Source organism: Alnus glutinosa, chromosome 3 (genome assembly GCF_958979055.1).
Source record: "Alnus glutinosa chromosome 3, dhAlnGlut1.1, whole genome shotgun sequence".
Lineage (NCBI taxonomy): Eukaryota > Viridiplantae > Streptophyta > Magnoliopsida > Fagales > Betulaceae > Alnus > Alnus glutinosa.
Genome location: NC_084888.1, coordinates 32,516,804 through 32,540,346, shown reverse-complemented (window position 1 = coordinate 32,540,346; position 23,543 = coordinate 32,516,804). Strand labels below are relative to the sequence as shown.

General features: G+C 37.4%; 1 protein-coding gene across 1 annotated transcript; it reads left to right on the top strand.

The window, feature by feature from the left end:
• The first annotated feature begins 7,234 nt into the window (after nucleotides 1–7,234).
• On the top strand, nucleotides 7,235–23,281 carry LOC133863758 (uncharacterized). Its single transcript, XM_062299837.1, has 13 exons — nucleotides 7,235–7,669; nucleotides 7,749–7,987; nucleotides 8,872–9,025; nucleotides 14,429–14,506; nucleotides 15,256–15,330; nucleotides 15,441–15,560; nucleotides 16,621–16,785; nucleotides 16,906–17,428; nucleotides 17,563–17,719; nucleotides 18,096–18,205; nucleotides 19,212–19,324; nucleotides 21,591–21,948; nucleotides 22,572–23,281. Exons 1-13 carry the CDS (start codon nucleotides 7,346–7,348, stop codon nucleotides 22,877–22,879), a joined length of 2,724 nt encoding a protein of 907 aa, XP_062155821.1. The 5' UTR covers nucleotides 7,235–7,345; the 3' UTR covers nucleotides 22,880–23,281.
• Nucleotides 23,282–23,543: the final 262 nt, after the last annotated feature.

The window sequence follows — 23,543 nt, the reverse complement described above, 5'->3', positions numbered from 1 at the left end:
CTATTCTAAGGAGAAAACTTGATAATTTTAGAAGATATTTAAAATGTTGGGCCAGAATGCATGATGGTAAGGATAATATTAATATTCAAAATTTGGAGAAAGCTTTACAAGAGGTGCAACAGGAAGGGGACCCGAGAAAAGCAGAGATTGAGACGTTTTTGAAGGAGGAATTGGATAATCTTCATGAAATTGAAGACCTTAAATGGAGGCAAAGAGCCAAAGAGGATTGGTTGAAATATAGATATAGAAATACTAAATACTTTCATGCTTGTGCCTCTCAAAGTAATCGCAGGAATTTTATAAAGGAAATTGTTGATTTGAATGGTAAGAAGTGGTCCTCCCAAAAGGGTATTGAAGGTGCCTTTATTAGCTATTTTCAATGGATGTACACGGTTGAAACAGACAAGGAAGTTGATTTTTGCACTCGGAAGGTTACTCCCCAAATGAATCAAAGTTTGACTGCACCTGTCTCTTTGGAAGAAATTTAGGTAGCCCTCAATCAATTGGCTCCCTTCAAAGCCCCTAGCCCGGATAGTTTTCCAGCCTTTTTCTTTCAACAAAACTGGGACATTTTGCACTAAGAGGTATGTGATGTAGTGATGTATTTTTTTTTGAAACTAGTAGAATAGATGCCCATATAAATTCCACTTGTATTGCTCTTATCCCTAAAATTAAGAATCCTACTTATGTGACTGAATTTTAGCCTATTATCCTTTGCAATGTGATTTATAAGATCATATCAAAAATTCTTGCAAATAGGCTTAAGATTATTTTGCCTGATATTATTTCTGGTTCTCAAAGTGCTTTTATCTCTGGCCAATTTATTACCGATAATATTATTCTTGCATATGAGACAATGCACACTATGCAAACTACAATGTGGAGCAAAACTGGTTATATGAGTATAAAACTTGACATGAGTAAAGCTTATGACAGGGTTAAGTGGTCTTTTTTAGAAGTTGTTATGTCTAAATTGGGCTTTGCAGATGCTTGGATTGAATTAATCATGACTTGTGTTAGATCTGTTAACTACTCTGTTGTGATTAATGGGAATGTGGTGGGGAGAATTTTTCCTTCCAGAGGGATTAGACAAGGGGATCATATTTCTCCTTATTTATTTATTATATGTGCTGAAACTTTCAAGTCTCTTTTACAGTATGCTCAATTGAAGAGAGCTATTTCTGGTGTTCATACTTCCATAAAAGGCCCTAAGATTACTCACCTGTTTTTTGCTGATGATAGTTTGATTTTTTGTAAGGCTAATCAAGTGGAATGGAGAAGAATTCTAAATATTCTTGATATCTAAGAAAGAGGGTTTGGTCAAAAGATCAATTTTCACAAGACTGTTGTTTTCTTTAGTTGCAATACAAGCCTCTCAAGAAGACAGGAGATTTTGGCTTTGTCTAGTCTTTCTGAAGCCAATAGGTATGATTCTTACCTGGGTCTTCCTACTTTGATGGGTAAAAATGGAATTAATGTCTTTAAATAAATCAAAGAGAGAGTTATTCGAAGACTCAATAATTGGAAGACCAATTTTTTGTCTTTGACGGGTAAAGAAGTTATTTTAAAGGCTGTTGTCCAAGCCATTCCAACTTATAGCATGAGTATTTTTCTTCTCCCTATTAGCCTTTGCAAAGATTTGAATAGGCTAATTCAATCATTTTGGTGGGGGCACTTAAATAATGACTCTAAAATCCATTGGATGAGTTAGTCAAAAATTGGGAGATCGAAAACTATTGGGGGGCTTGGTTTTAGGGACTTAATTATGTTTAATAAGCAATGTTGGAGGTTAATTCAGAACCCGGACTCTTTGATTTCTCATATTATTAGAGTCAAATATTATCCTAATTCCTCATTCTTAGAGTCTGAATTAGGAAAAAGGCCCTCGTTTATTTGGAGAAGTTTTATTGCGGCTAAAGATCTTCTCTCTCATTGAATCATTTGGAGAATTGGTGATGGGCATTCAATCAAAATATGGGGAGAAAAATGGCTGCCTAATGCTTGTTCTTTGATTGTTTCCCATGTGTCTATTCTTCATAGTGATGCAATGGTGTTTGAACTCATTGATCCTTCTCTTCCAGGATGGAATTGCTCTCTTATTGAAAGCATTTTTTTAGTTAATGAGGCAAGGATTATTAAAAATAATCATTTATGTCATTCCCTGCCACCTGATAAAATTATTTGGAATGGTACTTCTAATGGAATGTTTTTAGTAATAAGTGCCTATCATTTGGGTTTGGAGTTGTTGAGAAGACAATAAGGGGAATGCTTTACCAAACTTGTTAGAAATGATTTTTGGAAAAGGCTTTGGGCTATCAAAGCTCCAAACTCCTTTAAATTCTTCCTATGGAGAACTTGTCATAATTTGCTCCATACTAAATAAAATTTATTTAGGAGAGGAGTGGTGGAAGACAAGTTGTGCCCTTGCTGTAAAATTCAGGAGGAATCCACTATCCATGCCTTGTGGATTTGTCCTAGTGTTCAAGATGTTTGGGGAAGTGATCCTGTTATTTTTCAGAAATGTCCTTCTATTTTTTCAAAAATGGTAGAGTTTGTTTCTTTCTTGTTTAATAAGCTGAATGATGAGTTATTGGGTCTTATGGTGTCTTTTTTTTTTTTCGTAGTACCTGGCAGAGAAGAAATAAGTTGGTTTTTGAGGAGCAGTTTTCTTCCCCTCTAATGATTTTAAAGAAGCCTCTAAAATCATTGAGGACTTTTGGTTGTACAATGTGAAGGAGCAGATGGTGGTGAAGCCGTGTGTTGACACTTTGGACAGTAGCAAAATGTGGAAAACTCCGAATTTGGGGATTGTAAAGGCTAATTGGGATGCCTTCATTAACTTAAGGGCTGGTGTTATTGGCTTGGGTTGTGTTATTTGGAATGATGAATGGTTGGTTGTGGGGGACCAAATGTTGTGCGTGCAAGGTGGAGGCGGACCCTTTGTTGGCAGAGGTGATGGCAGGCCACCTAGCCATTACATTTTGTAAAGAAATAGGTTTTACTAATATTGTTTGTGAATGTGATTCTCTACAAGTGATTTAAGGAATTTGTGATCCAGGATCTTCTCATACTCAGATTGGGCATTTTGTGGAGGCAATTAGACAGAATTCTTCGAGATTATCCTCTTGTTCTTGGGTCCATTGTTGTAGATAAGCTAACGTTGTTGCCCATGTGATAGCTAGGGAGGCTTCCTCAAAATGTAGTACTAAATGTTGGTTTGAGGATATGCCTTTATTTATATCTGATGTTTCTTATAGAGACCTTGATCATCTTTTATTGAATGAGAAGTGGTTCAGTGTTAAAAATAATAATAATAATAAAAGGTCTTATTTCTACTCAAAAGGGTTTTTACTTATTAAACTTGTTGATATAACTATCTTATATAATAACATTTCAACTAAATTTGAGTATAAAATTCATATTTTTATAGTTTAGTTTAATTACCTCTCAAAAAGTACCGTACATCAAACTCTTTAAATATTTCTATACTCCATTTTAATATTCTTCTTTATTCTTTCCTTATTTTTACTTTATTCTTACTTTTCACTTTGCTCCAATAGTCATATTATTTCAACAGGCATATTCATTCGGTATAAAAATAAGACTATAGAACTTTCCAATTTTCATTAACCTCAACTCAAGTTTCTTTTTCAATTCGATCTTTGTTTTATCTCTATGGCTCGTTCTATTTTTTCCCAAAATGATTTTATCAAGTCAGTTTGATGAAGAGTTTGTGATAATTACAAAACTTGCTATAGAATAATCACTACAAAAAAAAGGAAATTCAGAAATGCAGAAAAACCGTATGGAATAAAAAGTCGCGAAATGGATTTCTGAATGGTTTGGGCCAAACCGTCCAGATTTTGTATTTTGTTTTTGTTTGTTTGTTTGTTTTTTTATCTGGATTTATTTATTTTTTTTAATATGTATATTAATATAATTAATTATAAATTATATTAATTTTCGTCAACGATCGAGGAAACGACCAAATCTAGCCGGAAACACCCAAACCAACACCCAAATCAAATCCAGCCACTCAAATCCAATCAAAACCAGAGGCAAGGTTCACGCAGAAGAATCCCCACAGGTTCACGTAGAACCCACCACTGGCAAGCTGGGGCCCCATGGCTCCGACGGTTTCTGGGGTTGTCAAGGGGAAGGACTGGGTCTGACCGGGGTCGATCTTTCCGATGGGGATGAACATGAAACCGACTTGGGAGTCAGAGTAGAGGAGTTGAAGGGTGCTGTTGTAGTGGGAGAAGACCGATGAAGAAGAAATCTTTCCCCCGTTGACTTCCTCCGGGCAGTATGCATTTGTTTGGGAATCAGATCGGCTCGATCTAGGGGCTAGAGGGTTAGGGTTTTGTATTTGTTTGCTGAATATTGGGGGTGTGACTTTGGCTGGGAAATTTTGTGGCTTTCAAAAGAAACGGACAGTTGTGATTTTTGTCGTGAAAAAAATAAGATGGATGTGGTGAAATATGGGGGCATCACGCGGATTCAGACCAACCAGGGAAGAGAAAAGGACTTGGTTTAGCCAAATTTTTCTAGACAGTTTCAAAAGAAACCGTTTGGAACTGAAACTTTATGGATGATTTCATAAAAATCATCCATAAAATTCTCTGGGAATAACATTTTCAAACCGTCTCGAATTTAAATCGACCATAATAATTTTTTTACATACGGTTTCGAAAAAACCGTTTGTAAATTTAGTTTTCTAGACGGTTTTTAAAACTGTCTAGAAAAAAACTATCCATAAATGCCTTTTTTTTAGTGAATAAAGATTAACATCACATGATTGTTTTAAAAAACGTTGCACATTTATCAAGCAGATCACTTTCAAAGCTACGAAATTCTTTTATGTAACTAATTTACTAAACCACTGGTATATATCCTAGCAAATATTTTCGAATGAGGTTTAAGATGATTCATTCTCTTTTTCTTTGTATTAAATATGTTGTAAAAGCTTATGAACCTTATTTTGTTCAATGAATAAATACTTACTTAAGGTCAATTTTTTCTTTCATAAGATTTATGCCAAACTTAGGATGCTTACGTATAATATTATTACTGAATTTATGGATAAATATTTTTTTTTTGGGATAATTACACTTAACCCTCCTGATTTATCCACGATGTGGCGATTTACCCCCTAATATACCAAAATTGGTACATGACCCCCCCGAACTTACCAACGTGTGGCAAAATCAACCTTCCGTCCAATCGACCGTTCGTTTGGACGGAAAGTCAGTCACGTGCAAGTCACGTGACTTGGGGAGGGTCTCTGTCTTAAACGGTCACGTGACTTGCACGTGACAGATTTTCCGTCCAAACGAACGGTCGATTGGACGGAAGATTGATTTTGCCACACGTTGGCAAGTTCGGGGGTGTCATGTACCAATTTTGGTACATTGGGGGGTAAATCGCCACATTGTGGATAAATCAGGAGGGTTAAGTATAATTATCCATTTTTTTTTTTGAAATGAATTTATGAATAAATACTTGAAGATCGGAGAAGCTGTCAAAAGCGTTTAAAGATGTTTGTTAAAGCAGCGGTTTCAGTTTGTTTTCTAAATATTACTTAAGGTCACCAACAATAAATATACATTGCTAGATTTCTAGCGGTTGGTGAAACCACGAATTTATTAATAAAAAAATGTCTCTTTCACTATTCTCGACGCAATCTATCGGTTCATCGACGAAGGCCACAACAAAGAAAGAGAAGAGGAGCTCATTCCCTATAAGAGAAACCATGAGAAATAAACAAAGCAGTGGCCTAAAAGAAGAAGGAGAAGAAATGACTAGCTTTTGACGAGCATGGTGGATGGACAAGAAAGTGAACGAGAAGGTCGTACGTAGTCTGCCAAAACTCCACGGCGGATCTCGATAGAAACTCGTGAAATCACTGCGGTTTTGATCATCTGTTGCAAATTTTAAGCTCGAGCTCTTCGGAGTCGAGCTTCGGAGGCGGGTTATTGTCATTGGAGTCATTTGAATTTGGTTTATACGTTGAAATTAATCAAGGTCTTCATATTACAATATACAGAGGCCGAAGCCTATACGGACCAACTTTTCCCATAATCCTCAATCGAAGAAGTGATGGGTAACATAACTCACTTTTTTAATATAAAAAAAAAAGTGTTTTGGGAATTTATATGTCATTCGTTATAATTTAATCAAAAATTATAATGGAGGAATGACATTGCAAAGTTTTTAAACTTGACTGTTCGACATTGCAAATTTTTAAATTTTGGATTTGTGATTGCAAAAACGTTGAAACATCATAAAGTAAGTGAAGTTTCACCTAAAATCGAAGATAATATGGCTAAAAATACACTAGTTACTCCTTCTTTGACCAACAAGGATTGTCATTTTGCGTTGATGACAATATTTTTGTTGCATTTGAGATGTGCCACTTGCATCCATCATAAGCCTTTATTCATCCTCTTCCATGCCCGATCATGTAATGTTGATATATATATATATATATATTCTACAGTAGGTTTTGTTATGATTTCAAACTCTTCATCAAAGTATGACTCGATAATAAGCACTTTGCCAAAAAGAGAACGAGTCATAAATATAAAACGAATATTGAATCGACAAAGAAACTTATGTTGAGGTAAATGAAAATTGTAGAGTTTTATGGTCTTATTTATAATGAAAGAATATGATAGTTGGAAAATGACCGTTGGAATAAAGAATAAAGGAATAATAAAGAAAAAAATATTTAAATGAAGTAAATAAAAATTTAAAGAGTTTAATGTGTGACACTTTTGAAAAGTGGCTAGATAAACTAGAAAAACTGAATTTTATAACTAAATTTTACTTTAAGAATTAGCTAATTCTCTAGGAATGTTCTCATTAGATTTGCTCACCCGAGATAGCAAGAAATAAGGCATGTTTGGGTGACTTGTTATTTTTCAAATATCAAATTTATTCAGATTTTATTCAAACTTTTTTTTTTTTTTTTTTTTAAAAATTTTATTTCAAATTTTTTAAATCATCTTAACATAATTTTTAAAAACTAATTATTTTAACATTCAAAATTTTTTTAAAAAAATGGGACATTCAAACGAGCCAGTACAACCTGCAAAAATACTGTAGCAGTAGCCAAATTATTGGAAAGGGTAGTTTAAAGAAATTGGCTAAAATTCGGCTAAACAAACTATTTTAAATGCTCTACGAGTCTATGACTCTATCCCACGCCAGTGACGCCACCATCGAAGGATTATAGCTTAAAAAAGTCAAGGGCATGCTTGGATAATTAGTTTATTATGATCCCGACACCTCTCAGTGCTCTGAAGCTAACGGATTTTCCATTTGGTAATTATACAGTACAAAAATGGACCGGAAGCCTGAAAGCTCTTCAGCGAAACCAGAGCCGCCCGCAGTTGATGGTGAAGAGGTTGGAGCCAATATTGTTCGTGTACAGAGCCAGAGCGGGCCTCGGAGGTCACCGCTTGTGTGGCTGACCTTGTTCGCGCTGATCGCGTACAGTTCCTGGGCGGTTTATCAGTACCAGTATGAGAATTTGCCCCCGCCTCTTACCGCCGAGCAGGCCGGCAAGCGAGGCTTCTCTGAGGTCGAAGCCTTGAAGCACGTCAAGGCCTTGACTCAACTAGGTCCTCATTCCGTCGGTTCCGACGCTCTCGACCTCGCCTTGCAGGTTCTCCCACCAAAATATGTGCTTTTTCTTTGTGTTTCTTTTCGTTTTAGTGTTAACAATGCTTTGCCTTTCGGCGCAGTATGTTTTCGCAGCGGCGGAGAAGATCAAGGAAACGGCTCACTGGGAGGTGGATGTTCAAGTGGAGTTTTTTCGGTCGAAATCCGGTGCGAATCGTCTGGTCAGTGGCACGTTTATGGGGAAAACGCTTGTTTATTCGGATCTAAATCACGTAGTTTTGAGAATCTTGCCAAAATATGTATCTGAAGCAGGGGAAAATGCTATTCTGGTCTCTTCTCACATTGATACCGTATTCTCAACGTACGCTCTTCTCTGTCTATTTCATCTCGTATTTCATATTGTTTGCAAATTATTTGGTCTCTTGTGAAGTGCGCGTTCGGTAGAGAAAGCAATTGTTTATATGGCTGTTAGCGAGAATGATGATCGTCATTATAGCTGCTTATTATCATTTTTAATGTCTGTTCATGGTGATATGCATGTGTAGTTATTGGAACACTGCAAGTTGCAGTGTCTCCACCGAGTTCCTGTGTCAGTAGACAAATTCTTAAGAACTAAAATTTTGTAGATTGCGTGGAATATGTATAATATATCTTTGGGGTTTCTTACTTATCAAAAAAATAATATATCTTTGGGGTTTTTTCATGTGCATCAAGGAAACTCAAGAAAATAAGTTTTATGATGATTTATGAGAATTGTTTTAATGTGAATAACTAATACCAGATCTATTGTGTTGGCCAAAATGAGTTTGTATGACCTCTAACCTCATTCCTTGACAAGATTCAAGAAGTTGTGGCCTTCAATAATTTAACCTGTAATACCGTGGTCCCATATTTGAAAGATGAGTAGAGCGAATGGTTTATAAAGACACTCATGAGTACTAAGTCCCACATTGCTTACTTACTAGGTGAAACTGAACTTTATAAATGATTGTAGAGAAACTCTAAATTGACTAGTCATTTTGGCTAGTGCTTTTCCTGGATCGTTACATAACCCCTTTGCAACAGAAGGAAATTTTGTTAACAAATGCTTTATTTCTCCCTCTTCTCGCTCAATAATTATCATGGGCAATTATAAGATATCTTAGCATATTCTCTGCTTTCATTTCCTTGTCTGCTCGCAAATATGTCCTTATAAATCCCAAAGCCTACTTTGTTGCTTCAAAAAAGCTTCCATGGATGTTCCAGGGAAGGAGCCGGAGATTGCAGTTCATGTATAGCTGTTATGTTGGAACTTGCTCGAGGGATTTCTCAGTGGGCTGGATTTAAGCATGCTGTTATATTTTTATTTAATACTGGAGAGGAGGAAGGTCTAAATGGTGCTCACAGCTTTGTAACTCAGGTTGGAAGCATTTTCATTGTATCCTCTAATTCTTGATTTCTTTCTCTCATTCTTTTGCTAGTAGCTCCATTAGTCATATAATAGACAATATGATGAGCTTGTAATCCTCTTGTGTTCTACCACAATGACTTGGTTTAAGTGAAGGTGCTTGAAGTTGCTTGTAGTGTGTCTTAGTTCATTTTGAGATCATGCGCTCTCATGTTTTCTTCTACTATAATGAATGAACAGAATTGATAATGTATCTAGTTCTTAAGATAAAACACAAACGCATAAAGAAGGTGTTTAACCCATGTGTGCACATGTTAACTTTTATAGGTTTGTTGTTTTCTTTCATGGGTTACTGTGTGTCCAGTGTGCTTTAATTGATGGAGATTACAAACACAAACACATAAAATTGATGCATGAATACCTCCTTTTTGCGGTTGCTGGCTTTTATGGCGACAGTGTTTGTGTTATTTTTCTTTTTGGTGTGTTGCGATGGGTCTTTCTAGATGGATTTTTGTGGAATCAAAATCTTTCAAGTTTGCAATGGAGGAAGGAGTCGCTATTTTATGTGTTTTTGAAAGGAGTAGGGGCTTTATGCGTTCTGTTTCTTTGGGTAAAGCGACTGTGCTTTGGTTGGTGGCTATCATGGAGGAGCTACTTAATGTAGAGGTGTCAAAGGAGTTTTTGAAGTCATCTAGAATGGGCTCTAAATCTTTTATCATTCAGACACGTGTGAACAGAGACTGTCGCTATTTGGTCATTGGTGAATACATCAGTGGAGGGTGGCACAACTCCATTGTTATAGCAGAGGGCCAAGTAGGTCAGGTATAAACAATTACTATCAGGCCTGGGCCACCAATTGCGAATTCTATCAAGTCATCTGTTGATGGTGTTGCTTTTTTTGAAAGATTAGTGGAGTTGGATAGGATGCTAGTGCTTGGAGATGAACCAACCGTCAAGGGTAACTTGTTGGGTTTGGGTGATTGTGAGACATAAGGTTTCAACACTGTTGGATACTGATGATAACGAGATGGGTTAGTAAATAAGAAAAAAGTAACCGGGGTATAGGCCAGGTTGGGTGAAGCTAACCGTATGGGTGGTAAAGATCCTTATAATTTGAATGGGTTTGATGTGTGTGGTGTAGATAGGTTTGGTGTGTCAGGTTTGAAATTGGTACCACACACTAGGGAGGATCTCCTTGTGTGTGAGCCTCTAAGCTGTTGCTCTCCTATGGCTTCTAGGTTCGTTTTGCAGAAGGTGAAGGGCATCCAACATGTTGTTTGGCTTTCCTGTGAAGGGTTTGAAGGGAAATTTATGGCGTTGCTCATAGCCATTGAAGCAAGTCATAACCAGGACGGGTGAAATTCCAATTCCAAATCAACCATCATAATTAATAGAGAGTTGAAAAGATTATCTTGCTCAATCAGTTATGACTCAACGAGTGGATGTTCAAGCCGCAACGGAGTTAAGGGAAGGGTATCTCAGTTTACCCATAAAGCCTATCAAATGTAAGAAGATTGAAGGAGGGGGAGAAATGCCTTAGAATCATACATTTACTCAGAGAATAGAAGGTAGATGTTATATGTCATTAGGAGACCAAAAGGGAGATTATGTCTTATAGCCTTCTGCGTAGTTTATGGGGGTGTAGTCATGTAGATTGGTGTTGTTTAGACTCCAGGGGGGGCTTCTGGTGGTGTTTTGCTCATGTGAGATCAAAGGGTGATGGAGAAAATTGATGAGTGTGTGGGTGAGTTCTCAGTGGCTGTTTCTTTCAGAAATGTTGAGGATCATTTTGCTTGGGCGTATGTTGGTGTTTATGGACCAAATGCTGATGGTGATATAAGGTTTTTAGGGGATGAACTGGCTGGTTTGCTAAGTTGGTGGGACTTCCTTGGTGCATTGGATGCGCCGCCGGGGGGTGGGGGTGGGGGGGGGGGGGGGATTTCAATGTAACTCGTTTTTTGAGTGAGAGATCAGGTGAAGCCCGTATTTATCTGGCTATGTTGGAGTTTTCTAATTATATTTCTAAATAGGGGCTCATGGACATATCTCTTGCGGGTGGCTCTTTTACGTGGTCTAACAATAGCCTCCTCCCTCCCGGTCTAGAATCGATAGATTCCTTGTATCCTTAGAGTGGCAAACCCAGTTCCCTGATTTGCTCTAGAAGAGGCTACCTAGACTATGCTTGGATCATTTTCCTATTCTTTTCGATTGTGGAGGCATTCCTGGAGCCAAAAGATACTTCAAGTTTGAGAACATGTGGCTAAGATTAGAGGGTTTTGTAGATAGGGTGGAATCGTGGTGGTCTTCTTACCACTTTCAGGGTTCTCCAAGTTACATCCTAGTTTGCAAACTAAAGGCTATAAAAATTTGATTTAAGAACTTGGAATGAGGAGGTGTTTGACAATGTAGAGAAAAAGAAACAACTTCTTTTGGCTGATTTACGGCCCCTTACAGGTTTGGAGAAAGAGAGAGGCTTAGTTGAGAAAGAGATAACAAGGAAGGTTGCGGTGATTACTGAATTGAAGATGATACCGCTTTGGGAGGAGGTGAGTTGGAGGCAAAAATTGAGTGCACTTTGGTTAAGAGAGGGTGACAAGTGCATAGTTTTTTCATTGAGTAGCCAATTCGAATAGAAAGAATAATTCCATTGAGCAGCTGGTGGTTAATGGTAGAATTTGTTTAGATTAGTTTGCGATTAGAGAACACATTGTACAGTTCTACAACAGCTTGTTTACCGAGCGTTACAGTTGGTGACCCAGGTTGGATGGCCTCTAGTTTGATTCCATTTTTTTTTAGGGGTGGGGGGGCAATTGGTTGGAATGACCTTTTGAGGATAATGAGGTATTTGAGGTGGTGAAAGCCTTTAACGGTGACAAGGCCCCGAGCCCTGATGGGTTTTCTCCAAGCTTGCTGGGAGGTGCTTAAAGTAGACATCATGAATGTCTTCCATGAATTTCATGCTAGAGGTACATTTGGAAAAAGCCTCAATGTCACCTTCATTTCTTTTATTTTGAAGAAACCAAGGGCTATTGACATTAAGGGATTCTAACTTATTAGCTTAGTGGGTGGAATGTACAAAATTGTTGCCAAAGTTCTAGCTTACAGATTGAAAATAGTAGAGGAGAAGATCATTTCTAAGCCTCATGACACTTTTATCAAGGGTAGGCAAATCCTAGACTCAATTCTCATTGCCAATGAGGCAATGAGTGCCTTGATAGTAGGCTTAGATCTGAGGAATTGGGTGTACTGTGCAAGCTGGATATTGAAAAGGCTTATGACCATGTCAATTGGGACTTTCTTTTGTATATGTTGAGGAGTTGTGGTTTGGGGAAAGATGGCGTAAATGGATGGCATACTGTATCTCCTCTGTGCGCTTTTCAGTCTTGGTGAATGACACTTTGTCGAGTTTCTTTCGCTCTTGTGGCCTAAGACAGGGAGATCCATTGTCTCTCTTTCTATTTGTTGTTGTTATGGAGGCGTTAAGTAAAATGATTATTGCTTTAGTGGATGAGTGTCTTTTATCGAGCTTCATGGTCGGGTCAAGGAGTGGTTGTGCTATCAACATTTCTCACCTTTTGTTTGTGGATGACACCTTGATATTTAGTGAGGCAGATCCATATCATCTTTGCAATTTGCATTATTTTTTTATGCTTTGAAGCAGTTTCTGGTTTGAGGATTAATTTGGCTAAAGTAGAGTTAGTCTCGATTTGCAATGTAATGAATGTCGAAGGTTTGGCTATTATTTGGGCCGCAAAGTATTTTCTATGCCTATGAAGTAGTTAGGTCTTCCCTTGGGAGTTTTGTTTAAAGCCAAATCTATTTCAAACGACATTATTGAGAAGGTAGAGCATCCTTTGGTTGGATAGACTTAATTGATTGAAAGCACTTTATTTAATCTACCTACCTACCTCATGTCCCTTTCCCCCTTCCAGTTGGTGTGGCCAATCACCTAGAGAAGTTGCAATGGGATTTTTTTTTGGGGTGGTATGGGTGAAGAGTTCAAATTTTACTTGGTTAGCTAGACTAAGGTGTGTACTCTAATTTTTGAAGGAGGGTTGGGAATTTATGTGTTCAATCGTGCTCTTATGAGAAGTGGCTTTGGCATTATGTTCATCAAAGAAAGAGAGGCCTTATGGAAGGTGGTCGTGGATTCTAAATATGATAGTGCTTGGGGTGGGTGGTATTCAAATGAGGTCCATGAGTCGTATGGGATGGGGCTTTAGAAGAATAATATGAGGGGTTGGAGGAAGCTTTCTAGCCATACTAAATTTGAGATGGGGTAATGAAGACAGACTTTGTTGGGTTTCTTCCCGGAAATGGATGTTAGATCTTACTACATTGTTCATGTTTCCCTATGATAATACTCATTTCCCATGGATGAGTATTTGACAGAATAAGGTCCCTTGCAGGTGACTTTCTTTGCCTGGTTGGCCCCTTTAGGGAAGATCCTCACCACATACAATCTAAGGAAAGAACAGATCATTGTAGTTAAGTGGTGTTGCATGTGTAAGAAGAATAGGGAGTCGGTGAATCATTTTCTACTCCACTATAAGGTTGCAAGTGCTCTTTGGAATACTATCTTCTGCAGTGCAAGGTCGGCTTGGGTTATGCCTAAGAGGATGGTAGATCTCTTTACCTGTTGGAGAGTTCCAGGGGTACGTTTCAGTTTGATGCAGTCTGGAAGATGATATCGCCTTGCCTAAGTGATGCCTCTAGAGTGAAAGAAACCATCAGAGCTTTAAGAACTGTGCAAGAACCTTGGTGGAATTAAAGGCTTTATTCTTTAAGACTCTTTTTCATTGGGTTGCCGCCTCATATTTTTAGTATTTCGAGCTGTTAATTTTTTTTTCCTGCTTCTAACTAGGTGTCTCTCTTACATACTCTTTGTGTACTTGGGTTGCACCTTTGCGCCTTTTAATGAATTTCCGATTACTTATAAAAAAAATTCAGGGGTTACCAAAAATATTGATTGGAATAAAAAAGCTCATACATATGGGTAAAATACAATTTTTTAAAGAAATGTTATAGATCAATGAAGAAAACACCTTACGTTTTTCTTTTCCATGGGGTCTGGTTTTAGATTTTAGTGATAAACTTGCTTTTGAAGGTATTAAAAATGTTTATGAGTCAAATTTTGAAGGAGAAATTTGTTCAATGTTTTATATTTGACAACTGAAAGTCTAATGTCTGTGGAGATGATTCATATTATTGAGTGGCTATACGAGAATTTCAGCACTAAGGTTATCTCATAACGGTCTTTAACAATGGAGTGAGTGTTTTTAAAAATCTATTACATAAGTTGTTATTGCACATATTGATGGGGGGATTACTATTCATCATTGCTCCAACTTGCTTTTAGTATCTAAAACACATATTTTACCTATAGAAGTATTGATATTGAATTTATTGATGCAGCACCCCTGGATTGAGACTGTTCGTGTGGCTATTGATTTGGAGGCCATGGGTATTGGAGGGAAGTCTGGCATATTTCAGGTTTAGTTATGGATCACAATCTCCTTATTGTTGCATTCATGTATAGCCCATGCGATAAGACTGTTTGGTTAGCATCAACTTTCTGGTCATTGGACTCCATCTAGATGGAGTCAGATGATGGTAATTGTCTAAAAATATCTTACTTACATAGATTTGTGTAAGCTGGCATTAGATGCAGCTATGTATGTAATTCCAATATTATGGGACAAAATGACACTGCTGAATTCTCAAGGTGTCCTAACTTCTTTCCTATATTTCCTTGGGTAAATTCTATGTTTATGTAAATTACATCTGTTCAAGTTGGTCTTTCCTGTCAATTTGAGACAATCATCAGAGAAAACATAAAAAATGTATCTTGGCAATTATCAGTAATCAAGAACTTGTTTCTTTTTCCCATTATGGAGAAGTGCTTGATGTGGCAAGTTAGGCACTTGTCCAAGTCCAACCACACCCAGGTTGCGTTGCCTCTTAAATGGGTGCCTAACCTCACAGCGCACACCTGAAATTGCCCATTATCATAGATAATGATGGACCATTGACCTTCTTCATTTGGGCAAATGGTCCAATTTTTATGCCTGTCCATTCTTGATTGCTTGCTTTTTAACTTGATATTGCTAGTAAAATAGCTAGTGTATATCGGTGAATAGTGATCTTTATTTCCTTATACTCTTTAAAGGTTGTTCATCGATTCTCATAATGTGCTTAATGTGATGGTTTTCCTGTGTTATCTATATTTCCTCTATTAATAGGCTGGTCCTCATCCTTGGGCTATTGAAAAATTTGCCTTGGTAGCAAAATACCCATCTGGCCAAATCATTGCACAGGTTTGTAATTCTTCTTTGATGCTTTCTTTTCCTCCTATTATCACATTTGATAGTTGATGTGCATTTGTTCAGTAAGAATACTTAAGCTCTGAGTAACTTTATTGGTGCAGGATTTATTTTCTTCTGGAGCCATAAAATCTGCAACAGATTTCCAAGTATACCAAGAGGTGGCTGGCCTTTCAGGGCTTGACTTTGCATACGTGGATAACAGTGCAGTATACCACACTAAGGTTTTCCACTTATTTCTTTTTCCTTTTTTGTTCCAACTCATCTGAAACCATTCCTTACTGCATTTCATTACTCTACGGGAAGTTTTATTCCAGTTTGGTCAAAGGATCGAAAATTAGAAGAACAACTAATTAAGATAGTTATGTGTAATGAAGCCATTTTTGCAATCAATTGTTGACTTGGTCAGAATGTCAATGTAATCAAAGGCCTATTATTTTGCAGCCCAATAGTTTGACTTGACCTTGGACTTTTACTTTAGTCATGCTATGGCCTTCCCGGAAGAGGCAGGGAGGGGGAGGGTTAAGACAAACTATACTGTATTCAAGAAATTACCTAGGTACCCATTAATATCCTTAACTACCTCAAAGGGTTGGCTCAAGTGGTAAGATCCTTGGCCTTTTTGGTAGTCCCATGAGGTCTAGGGTTCAAATTCCCTTGGGTGCAAACAATTCATTGAGCTCAACCCGCCGGCGAGCCGGAGTATTACTTGATTCTGTGTGGAGGGGGCGTTTTACACGGGTCCGATGTTTATCTGACATGGGTGGATATACTAAGTGACATTGCTTTGGAGGGGTTCCTCGTCATCAAAAAAATATCCTTAACTCCGTAAAAAGGGGAAACAGAAATTTAGCATTTGAAACAGTGAAGTTATTTGATTTCTTGGAAATGGTTAACCACTGAACAAAGTCCTTAGCTCTCAGATATTATATGTAACATTATTTGCTTTTGAAGTTTGGGTTGGTTCTAATGTGTAGATATTTTATGTAAACTTTATTTGCTTTTGAAGTGGGGGTTGGTTTTAATGTGTCAAGACCTAGTTAACTAGTTAAACTGACTTAGCGCATTTGAAGCTTGGAAGGTAAGTAATTGTCTATAACATCACGATTCTGAATATTCCCCTTGAGAAAAGGGGGAATAAGAGGATAAAGAACTTACCTAATGTTTCCTTAGGTTACTTTTTGATAAGTTGATTTCCTTAGGTTACTTACAAACAGAAAATATACCCTTAAGTTTTTCATGTTGAATATATAAATTACTGTTTGAATTTTTTGTTTCATGCAGAATGACAAGTTAGAGCTGCTTAAATCAGGGTCTCTTCAACATCTTGGGGAAAATATGCTTTCTTTTCTGATTCACGTTGCTTCATCCTCTCATCTTCCCAAAGGCAATGCAATCGAAGAAGAGGAAAATACAGGCCAGAATGCTGCCACATATTTTGACATTTTGGTAACTGTAACTGTTATCGTTGTTCTTGACTTAACACTATTCCTCTTCGCCCCCCCCCCCCCCCCCCCCCCCCTTTTAAGGTTTGAAATGTGGCGATTCTAACACTTGTTGCAATCTCAGGGGACATATATGATTGTATACCGCCAACGTTTTGCAAATATGCTTCATAATTCAGTGATAATGCAATCACTTCTCATTTGGGCTACATCATTGCTTATGGGTGGTTATCCTGCTGCAGTTTCGTTGGCCTTGTCATTGTTGAGTGTTATCCTTATGTGGATATTCGCATTAGGTTTCTCTGTTGTCATTGCTTTTGTTCTACCCCTAGTATCGGCATCACCAGTGCCCTATGTTGCAAGCCCATGGTTGGTGGTTGGATTATTTGCTGCACCTGCTCTTCTTGGGGCATTGACTGGTCAACACTTGGGTTACCTTTTTCTTCAAAAATATTTGTCCAATGTGTATTCCAAGAGAAAGCCTCTGTCACCTGCTATTCAAGCTGATTTGATAAAGTTAGAGGCTGAAAGATGGCTCTATAAAGCTGGATCTGTTCAGTGGCTCATTCTTCTCATAATGGGAAATTATTATAAAATTGGGTCCTCTTATTTGGCTCTTGTTTGGCTGGTTCCTCCAGCGTTTGCATGTAAGTTTACATTTTTCCTTGCCCTTGTTTGATTTATGGGATGCGTGTCTCACATGATGCTTGTTTATGACAAGTGGGACTTGTTATATTGGTAGTTTATACTTCTAACTAAGTTGGTATGGTTGACTATCCAGATGGCTTGCTTGAAGCAACTCTAAGCCCAGTCCGTTTACCAAAGCCACTCAAACTTGTAACACTGATTATGGGCTTAGCTGTACCAATTTTAATTTCTGCTGGCATTTTTATACGGTTGGCGGGCACGATAATTGGGACTTTGGTTCGAATTGATAGGTATTGATTATGGCATTCTTCTTAATCAAGAACCATTGCATTGCACTGTTAAAAGAGCCTTATGTGTTTGAGATGAAATTCTTGCCGTCTTTTCCCATGTTCTCATTGCTTGTTTAGTATGCTAAGCTTCCACATGGAACATATGGATTATGGATATCCCTTACTAATAAATGATATTAATCGTAACACCTTGTTGGAATATGGTCCATATGAAATTCTTTTCAGCAAGTTGGCACATTCAGCTGCTCCCCATGTGTGATTCCTGTGCTCTTGTACTGATCTATGTTGTGTTCCCACTTTGGTATTCAGACTTCTATTCTTCATTTGCTAGACATTAAGAAAATGACTGCTTACCCTGCCTTGTAAATGCATGCAGGAATCCTGGTAGCACTCCTGAGTGGCTGGGGAATGTGATAATTGCTGCATTTATTGCTGTTGTCATGTGCCTGACTTTGGTGTATCTCCTTTCATATGTTCATCTTTCAGGTTTTAGTTTCTTGCATCTATCTTCTCTGTTGATAATGACATTGACATTTTTGTTTGGATATTGCTATTGTCCACGCTAGCAAATTAACTAGTTTGCCTTTTTCAATCGTTTTGGACTGTCTTGGGTTATGCCTAGACGTGTAGTTGACTTATATACTTATTGATGGATTGTTGGTAGTACGCAAAGTGCTGTTGTGTGAAAGATGATGCCTACGTGCCTTTTTTTATGGTGTTTATGGAGGAAAAAGAATGATATAAGTTTTGATGATTATGAGAAGACATTGCAGGAGATTAAGAGCCTGTTTGGAATTGCGTTAAGGAGCTTAAAAAATGCTTTTAGTACATAAAAAGCCATACCAAGCAAAAATGGTTTCTTTTGGTAAAAACCTTAAGAAAGCATTTTTTTGACCTTTTTGCTCTAAAAGAGCATGCGTTTTGGATGAAGCTTGAAAATTAGGCATTTTCTAAAAAGTTCTTTCAGCCTTTTTCTATAGACAAAAGATCTATTTCCCAAGGCAATCCCAAACATGCTCTTAAGTCCTTATTGTTCAAAACTTTGTATCTTTGGACATCTGCTTATGTTTCTTATTTGGCGATTAGTTATATTGATTTCTTTGTTCTTTCTAGCTAGGTGCTTTCTCTTGTATATTTCCTGTATACCTGGGTGCCTTACGCTTTTAATGATATATTACGATTACTTATAAAAAAAATATATACATATTTTACCTTGGCTTAGAAATTGCGTTTATGCCAAAAGTTAGCAGATCTCAAGTGCTTAGGATTTAGCCGTGTTAAGTTGGGTTTATGATGCCATATAGGTCCACATTTTTAATCTTTTTGGTTGGAAGGAATTTGACTGCTTTAGTTTTAGACGAACTGTTCTCTTTTTCTTCTAAGTTGGCATATTTGCTTTGCTCTTAATTATTAAGGTGCATCATTACATATATGAGATTTTATACTTGGTATTATTTAATCTAACTCTATTATGTGTACAATTAATGTCTAGGTGCAAAAAGATCAATTGTCCTTGCGACTTGCCTACTTTTTGGCCTCTCATTCACTGTCATATTATCGGGTATTGTTCCACCATTTACTGAAGACACTGCCAGAGCTGTAAATGTAAGTTTCCGCTCACACCTATTTTCTCTTGCTTTTTTTTTGAAAAGTAAGAGAAGTTTTATTAAAAAACGTAAGGCACCCCTAAGTACACTAGGAGTATATAAAGGAACAACCAAAGCCAATCAATTTTCTCTTGCTTTATTCCGCTTATTTTGTTTGTTTGGGGGTAGTTGTTGTACTCTGAATTATACACACAAAACTGTCCTGTCTCTGCATCATTCATGGTGCTTGCTATATATATATATATATATATGTACTTATTAAGAAGAAAGAGTAATAATTTTCTTTTGCAAAAGCCGAAGCACAAAATTGAAGGAAGTTGGAAAAGATTGGACATGCTCAAGTTATAGTTAAGTCCATGACATTGTTAGTTGCAGGCCATATATACGACATCTTTTGTGCAAAAGAGTACTCTACTTTCCAGGATAGAGAAATTTTTACTAGATAGTTGGCAATATTTTCTATATTTTCTAATATTTGGACTAGCATTATTGAGAAGATAGAAAATAGATTGGCGGGGTGGAAGAGGTTGTATTTATCAAAGGGTTGGAGGTTAACGTTGATCAAAAGTACTCTTTTGAATTTGCCAACATATTTTTTGTCTCTCTTCCCTATTCCAATAGGAGTGAATGGTTTGAAAAAACTTTATAGAGATTTGCTTTGGGGAGGTATTGGAGATGAGTTTAAGTTCTATAAGGGGTGGTTGGTGTTCTACGGAGGTAGGGGGACCTTATGGAGTGGGAGTGTGAAAATGTATTAGGAGGGGGTGTGATGGTTTGCACATCATGTGCGATATGAGGTAGGAGATGGTTCTAAAGTGTTGTTTTGGTATGATGTATGGTGTGGGGAAATACCTTTGAGGACTCTTTTTCTAGAGTTGTTTACTATTGCATGTAGTAAGGATGGATGGGTGGAGGAGAATTTGCAGATACAAAATGGTAACATTCTTTGGAATATTTTGTTTAATCGACTTGTGCATGATTGGGAGGTGGAAGTGGTCTCTCGATTTTTTGAGCTGTTGTACTCTCCTAAAGTAAGGTATGAAGGAGAGGTAAAATTTGTTGGATCCCTTCGAGAAGGAAATCATTTGGAGTGAAGTCTTATTATAAGATTTTATCTAATCCTATCCATTTCTCTTTTTCTTGGAAGAGCATTTGGAAAGTTAAGGTTTTTCTGAGAGTGGCATTCTTTGTGTGGACGACTACTTTATAGAAAATTTTAACTTTAGATAATTTACGCAAGAGGAATATTATTGTGATGGAGTGATGCTATAAATGTAAAGACTTGTGGAGAGTCTATTGATCATTTGTTCCTGCATTGTAAGGTTGCAACAGAGTTGTGGAGCGCGTTGTTGTAGCTTTTTGGTGTTGTGTGGGTTATGCCTTGAACAGTGAGCGAGTTGTGAGGGAGTTGGAGGGGTCAAATGGGCAGCTGTGTGTCAGTGCAGATTTGGAGAATGGCTCCATTGTGTTTGGTGTGATGCCTATGGAAGGAACGGAATACACGCAGTTTTAAAGATTGTGAGATTGGTTTGCTCAGTTTGAAGAAGTTGGTGCTACAAACCTTGTTTATGCGGAGAGAGACGCTGACTACTTTTTCTAATTTTTTAGATTTGTGTTATTTCTCTATGGATTAGGGGTATCCTGTATACATCCTGTGTACTTTGGGTTGTACCACTCTGCGTTTTTTTGAAATATACATTACTAATATAAAAAAATATTTTCTATATTTTGACTTTTTTTACCGATTATGTGACCTAATATGCTAGGCTTGAAGTTCCTTTATGCTTATTAGTTTATCAGTTGCCTTTGGAATAATAGGATTATTTATGCATCCATACTTGGGTTTATTGCTTTCTGTGATGCAGAGTGGTCAGTCCCTATTACTGTAGCTAAGTCACAAACATAAAGAACTGTAGCCTGTAGGGGTGGGACTAAACACTACATCAAAAAAAGAGAAAACAAAAAAAAGTTAAGGATGCTAGGCACTTGATTCTCATTAAATAATCCAACAATTTAAGATGGCTAGCATTAGTGACTTGGGTCAGCTGCATATCAGTGAAGTTGATGTACTTGCCCGGTATATTTATTTATTTATTTATTTTTGGTGTTGGAGCTTTTCAATTTCTCATGGAGTAGTGTGATCGTTTTATTAACTACCAACATTCCATTGCTATGTTCTATTCTAATTTCTCAATGCCGATATCCAATTTATTGGTTTTTTTTTTTGGGTGTACGTGGAGATTTTAATTTTTTTTCCTTCTCAGGTTGTGCATGTTGTGGATGCAACAGGAAGATTTGAGGGAAAGCAAGATACTAGCTCATATGTCTCTCTGTTTTCTGTAACCCCTGGAAAGTTGAACAAGGAGGTGGAACAAATTAAAGAAGGTTTCAAATGTGGTAGAGATAAAGTTGTTGATTTTGTTACTTTTTCAGTCAAGTATGGTTGTTGGACATATGATGACACCGAAGGTGGGTGGAGCAAATCAGATATTCCCACATTTCACGTTGACAGTGATGCTAAGAGTAGTGAAAGAATCACACAAGTTTCAGTTGATACAAAAGGTTCGATACGCTGGGTTCTTGCAATCAATACTGAGGAAATTGAAGATTTCAAGTTCAAAGGTACAATGAACTTTAATTGATGCGCATTCTTTATTTCTCTTTAACTTCACTCTTCCATTTAGTCATGCTATTTCCTTTTTGTGTTTCTGAAAGTCATTGTTATTCTGGAAAAATTTTCATTATTCAGGACGTCCATTGGATTATGAATACTGTAGTGAATGGGGTTATGCTACATGGGGACTGATCTCCATATAGCATAAATCCAGATGCCGTAGTAGTATAGGGCCTGCCCAAAACCTTACTTGCCCCAAGGCAGAAATGGCTCGCATGTTAACATAGTTTAAACCTCTATAATAGATGCATTTTTAAAGACCAAACCACATCTTTAGCACAAAGATTTGGAAATGTATCTTGTCATTTCTTGCGTTGAGCAAGTTGTGCTGTGCAATGTAGGCCAATTTTTTGCTCTGCCACTGCCAGAGTTTTGGTTTTATTGGAGTTGTTTTCTAGGACAGCATGTAATGAAGGCAAACAAAATGCACTTTGTTAGGTTAGGACCCCATTATAAGGTGAAATTTGTGTGTATTAAAATTGCTGTTGTTGCTGTTGCTCGTTACGTTGTCTGGAGTGCCTCATATGTCATATGTCTGCTAGCTTACCCAACATTATTCTCTCCAATGCAGTAAATTCAGAGGAGCTAGTTCCACCTGGTGACAAGAGTGGTTCAGATGGATGGCACATTATTCAATTTTCTGGAGGGAAGACTGCACCTACAATATTCGATCTAACTCTTTTCTGGAAGAAAAATTCTACACGATCGACTCACAAGGTGGATGGGCGACCCCTTCTGAAGTTGAGAACCGATTTGGACAGACTAACACCAAAAACTGAGAGAGTTCTTTTGAAGCTTCCTGCTTGGTGTTCCCTGTTTGGAAAGTCCACTTCTCCCCATACGCTAGCTTTTCTAACTAGTCTTCCTGTTAATTTATAGGGGCCTGGATCTCATATTCAGGGTTGTACTATCATTACAAAAAACACTGAAAATCGCCGCGTGTCTACAGTACCATTTACTGTAGACACGCGGCCAGGTGGCAGCGTGTTTTGCTGGCCACGTGGCCATATGCGGCGTAGAAACAATTGGCCGCGTGTATAAATTACACGTGGCATTCTGTTGGACACGTGTATAAAAATACACGTGGCCAACTGGTGTTTTTTGAAAAAATATTTTTGGAATTTTTTTTTTTTTTTTAAAAAAAAAAAAAAAAACTAACAAACAAATAGTATGTACATGATAATATTACTATGTACCCTATACCAAATTAGAGTTTATAAACTAATTAGTTTTGTACAGTACTTGTATTTAAATTTTTTTGAATGCAGGTTGAGTTTAGTATGTATTGTACTTATGGTTATGTTTTAGGGTTTACATGCAGGTTGAGTTTCTTGAATATGGTTTATGCGTTATGACTTAATTTATTGTATGTGTAGTACATACTCTCAGGGTTAGGGTTCGTAGAACATCCATCTGAATGTGTTGGCCTTGTGGTCCCGATCATTATAGCATACCTTACACAAGTATAAAATTGCATGCCTCTATCATTTGATCCAGTTCAATGTTCAAAACTTGGTCGAACTATCATTTGATCCTAGAGTTA

Coding starts and splice junctions, on each gene's coding strand:
- LOC133863758 (XM_062299837.1), top strand. CDS start 7,346: ATGGACCGGAAGCCTGAAAGCTCTTCAGCGAAACCAGAGCCGCCCGCA. Junction 9,026..14,428: donor CTCACAGCTTTGTAACTCAG/GTTGGAAGCATT, acceptor TTATTGATGCAG/CACCCCTGGATTGAGACTGT. Junction 17,429..17,562: donor GGTTCCTCCAGCGTTTGCAT/GTAAGTTTACAT, acceptor TTGACTATCCAG/ATGGCTTGCTTGAAGCAACT.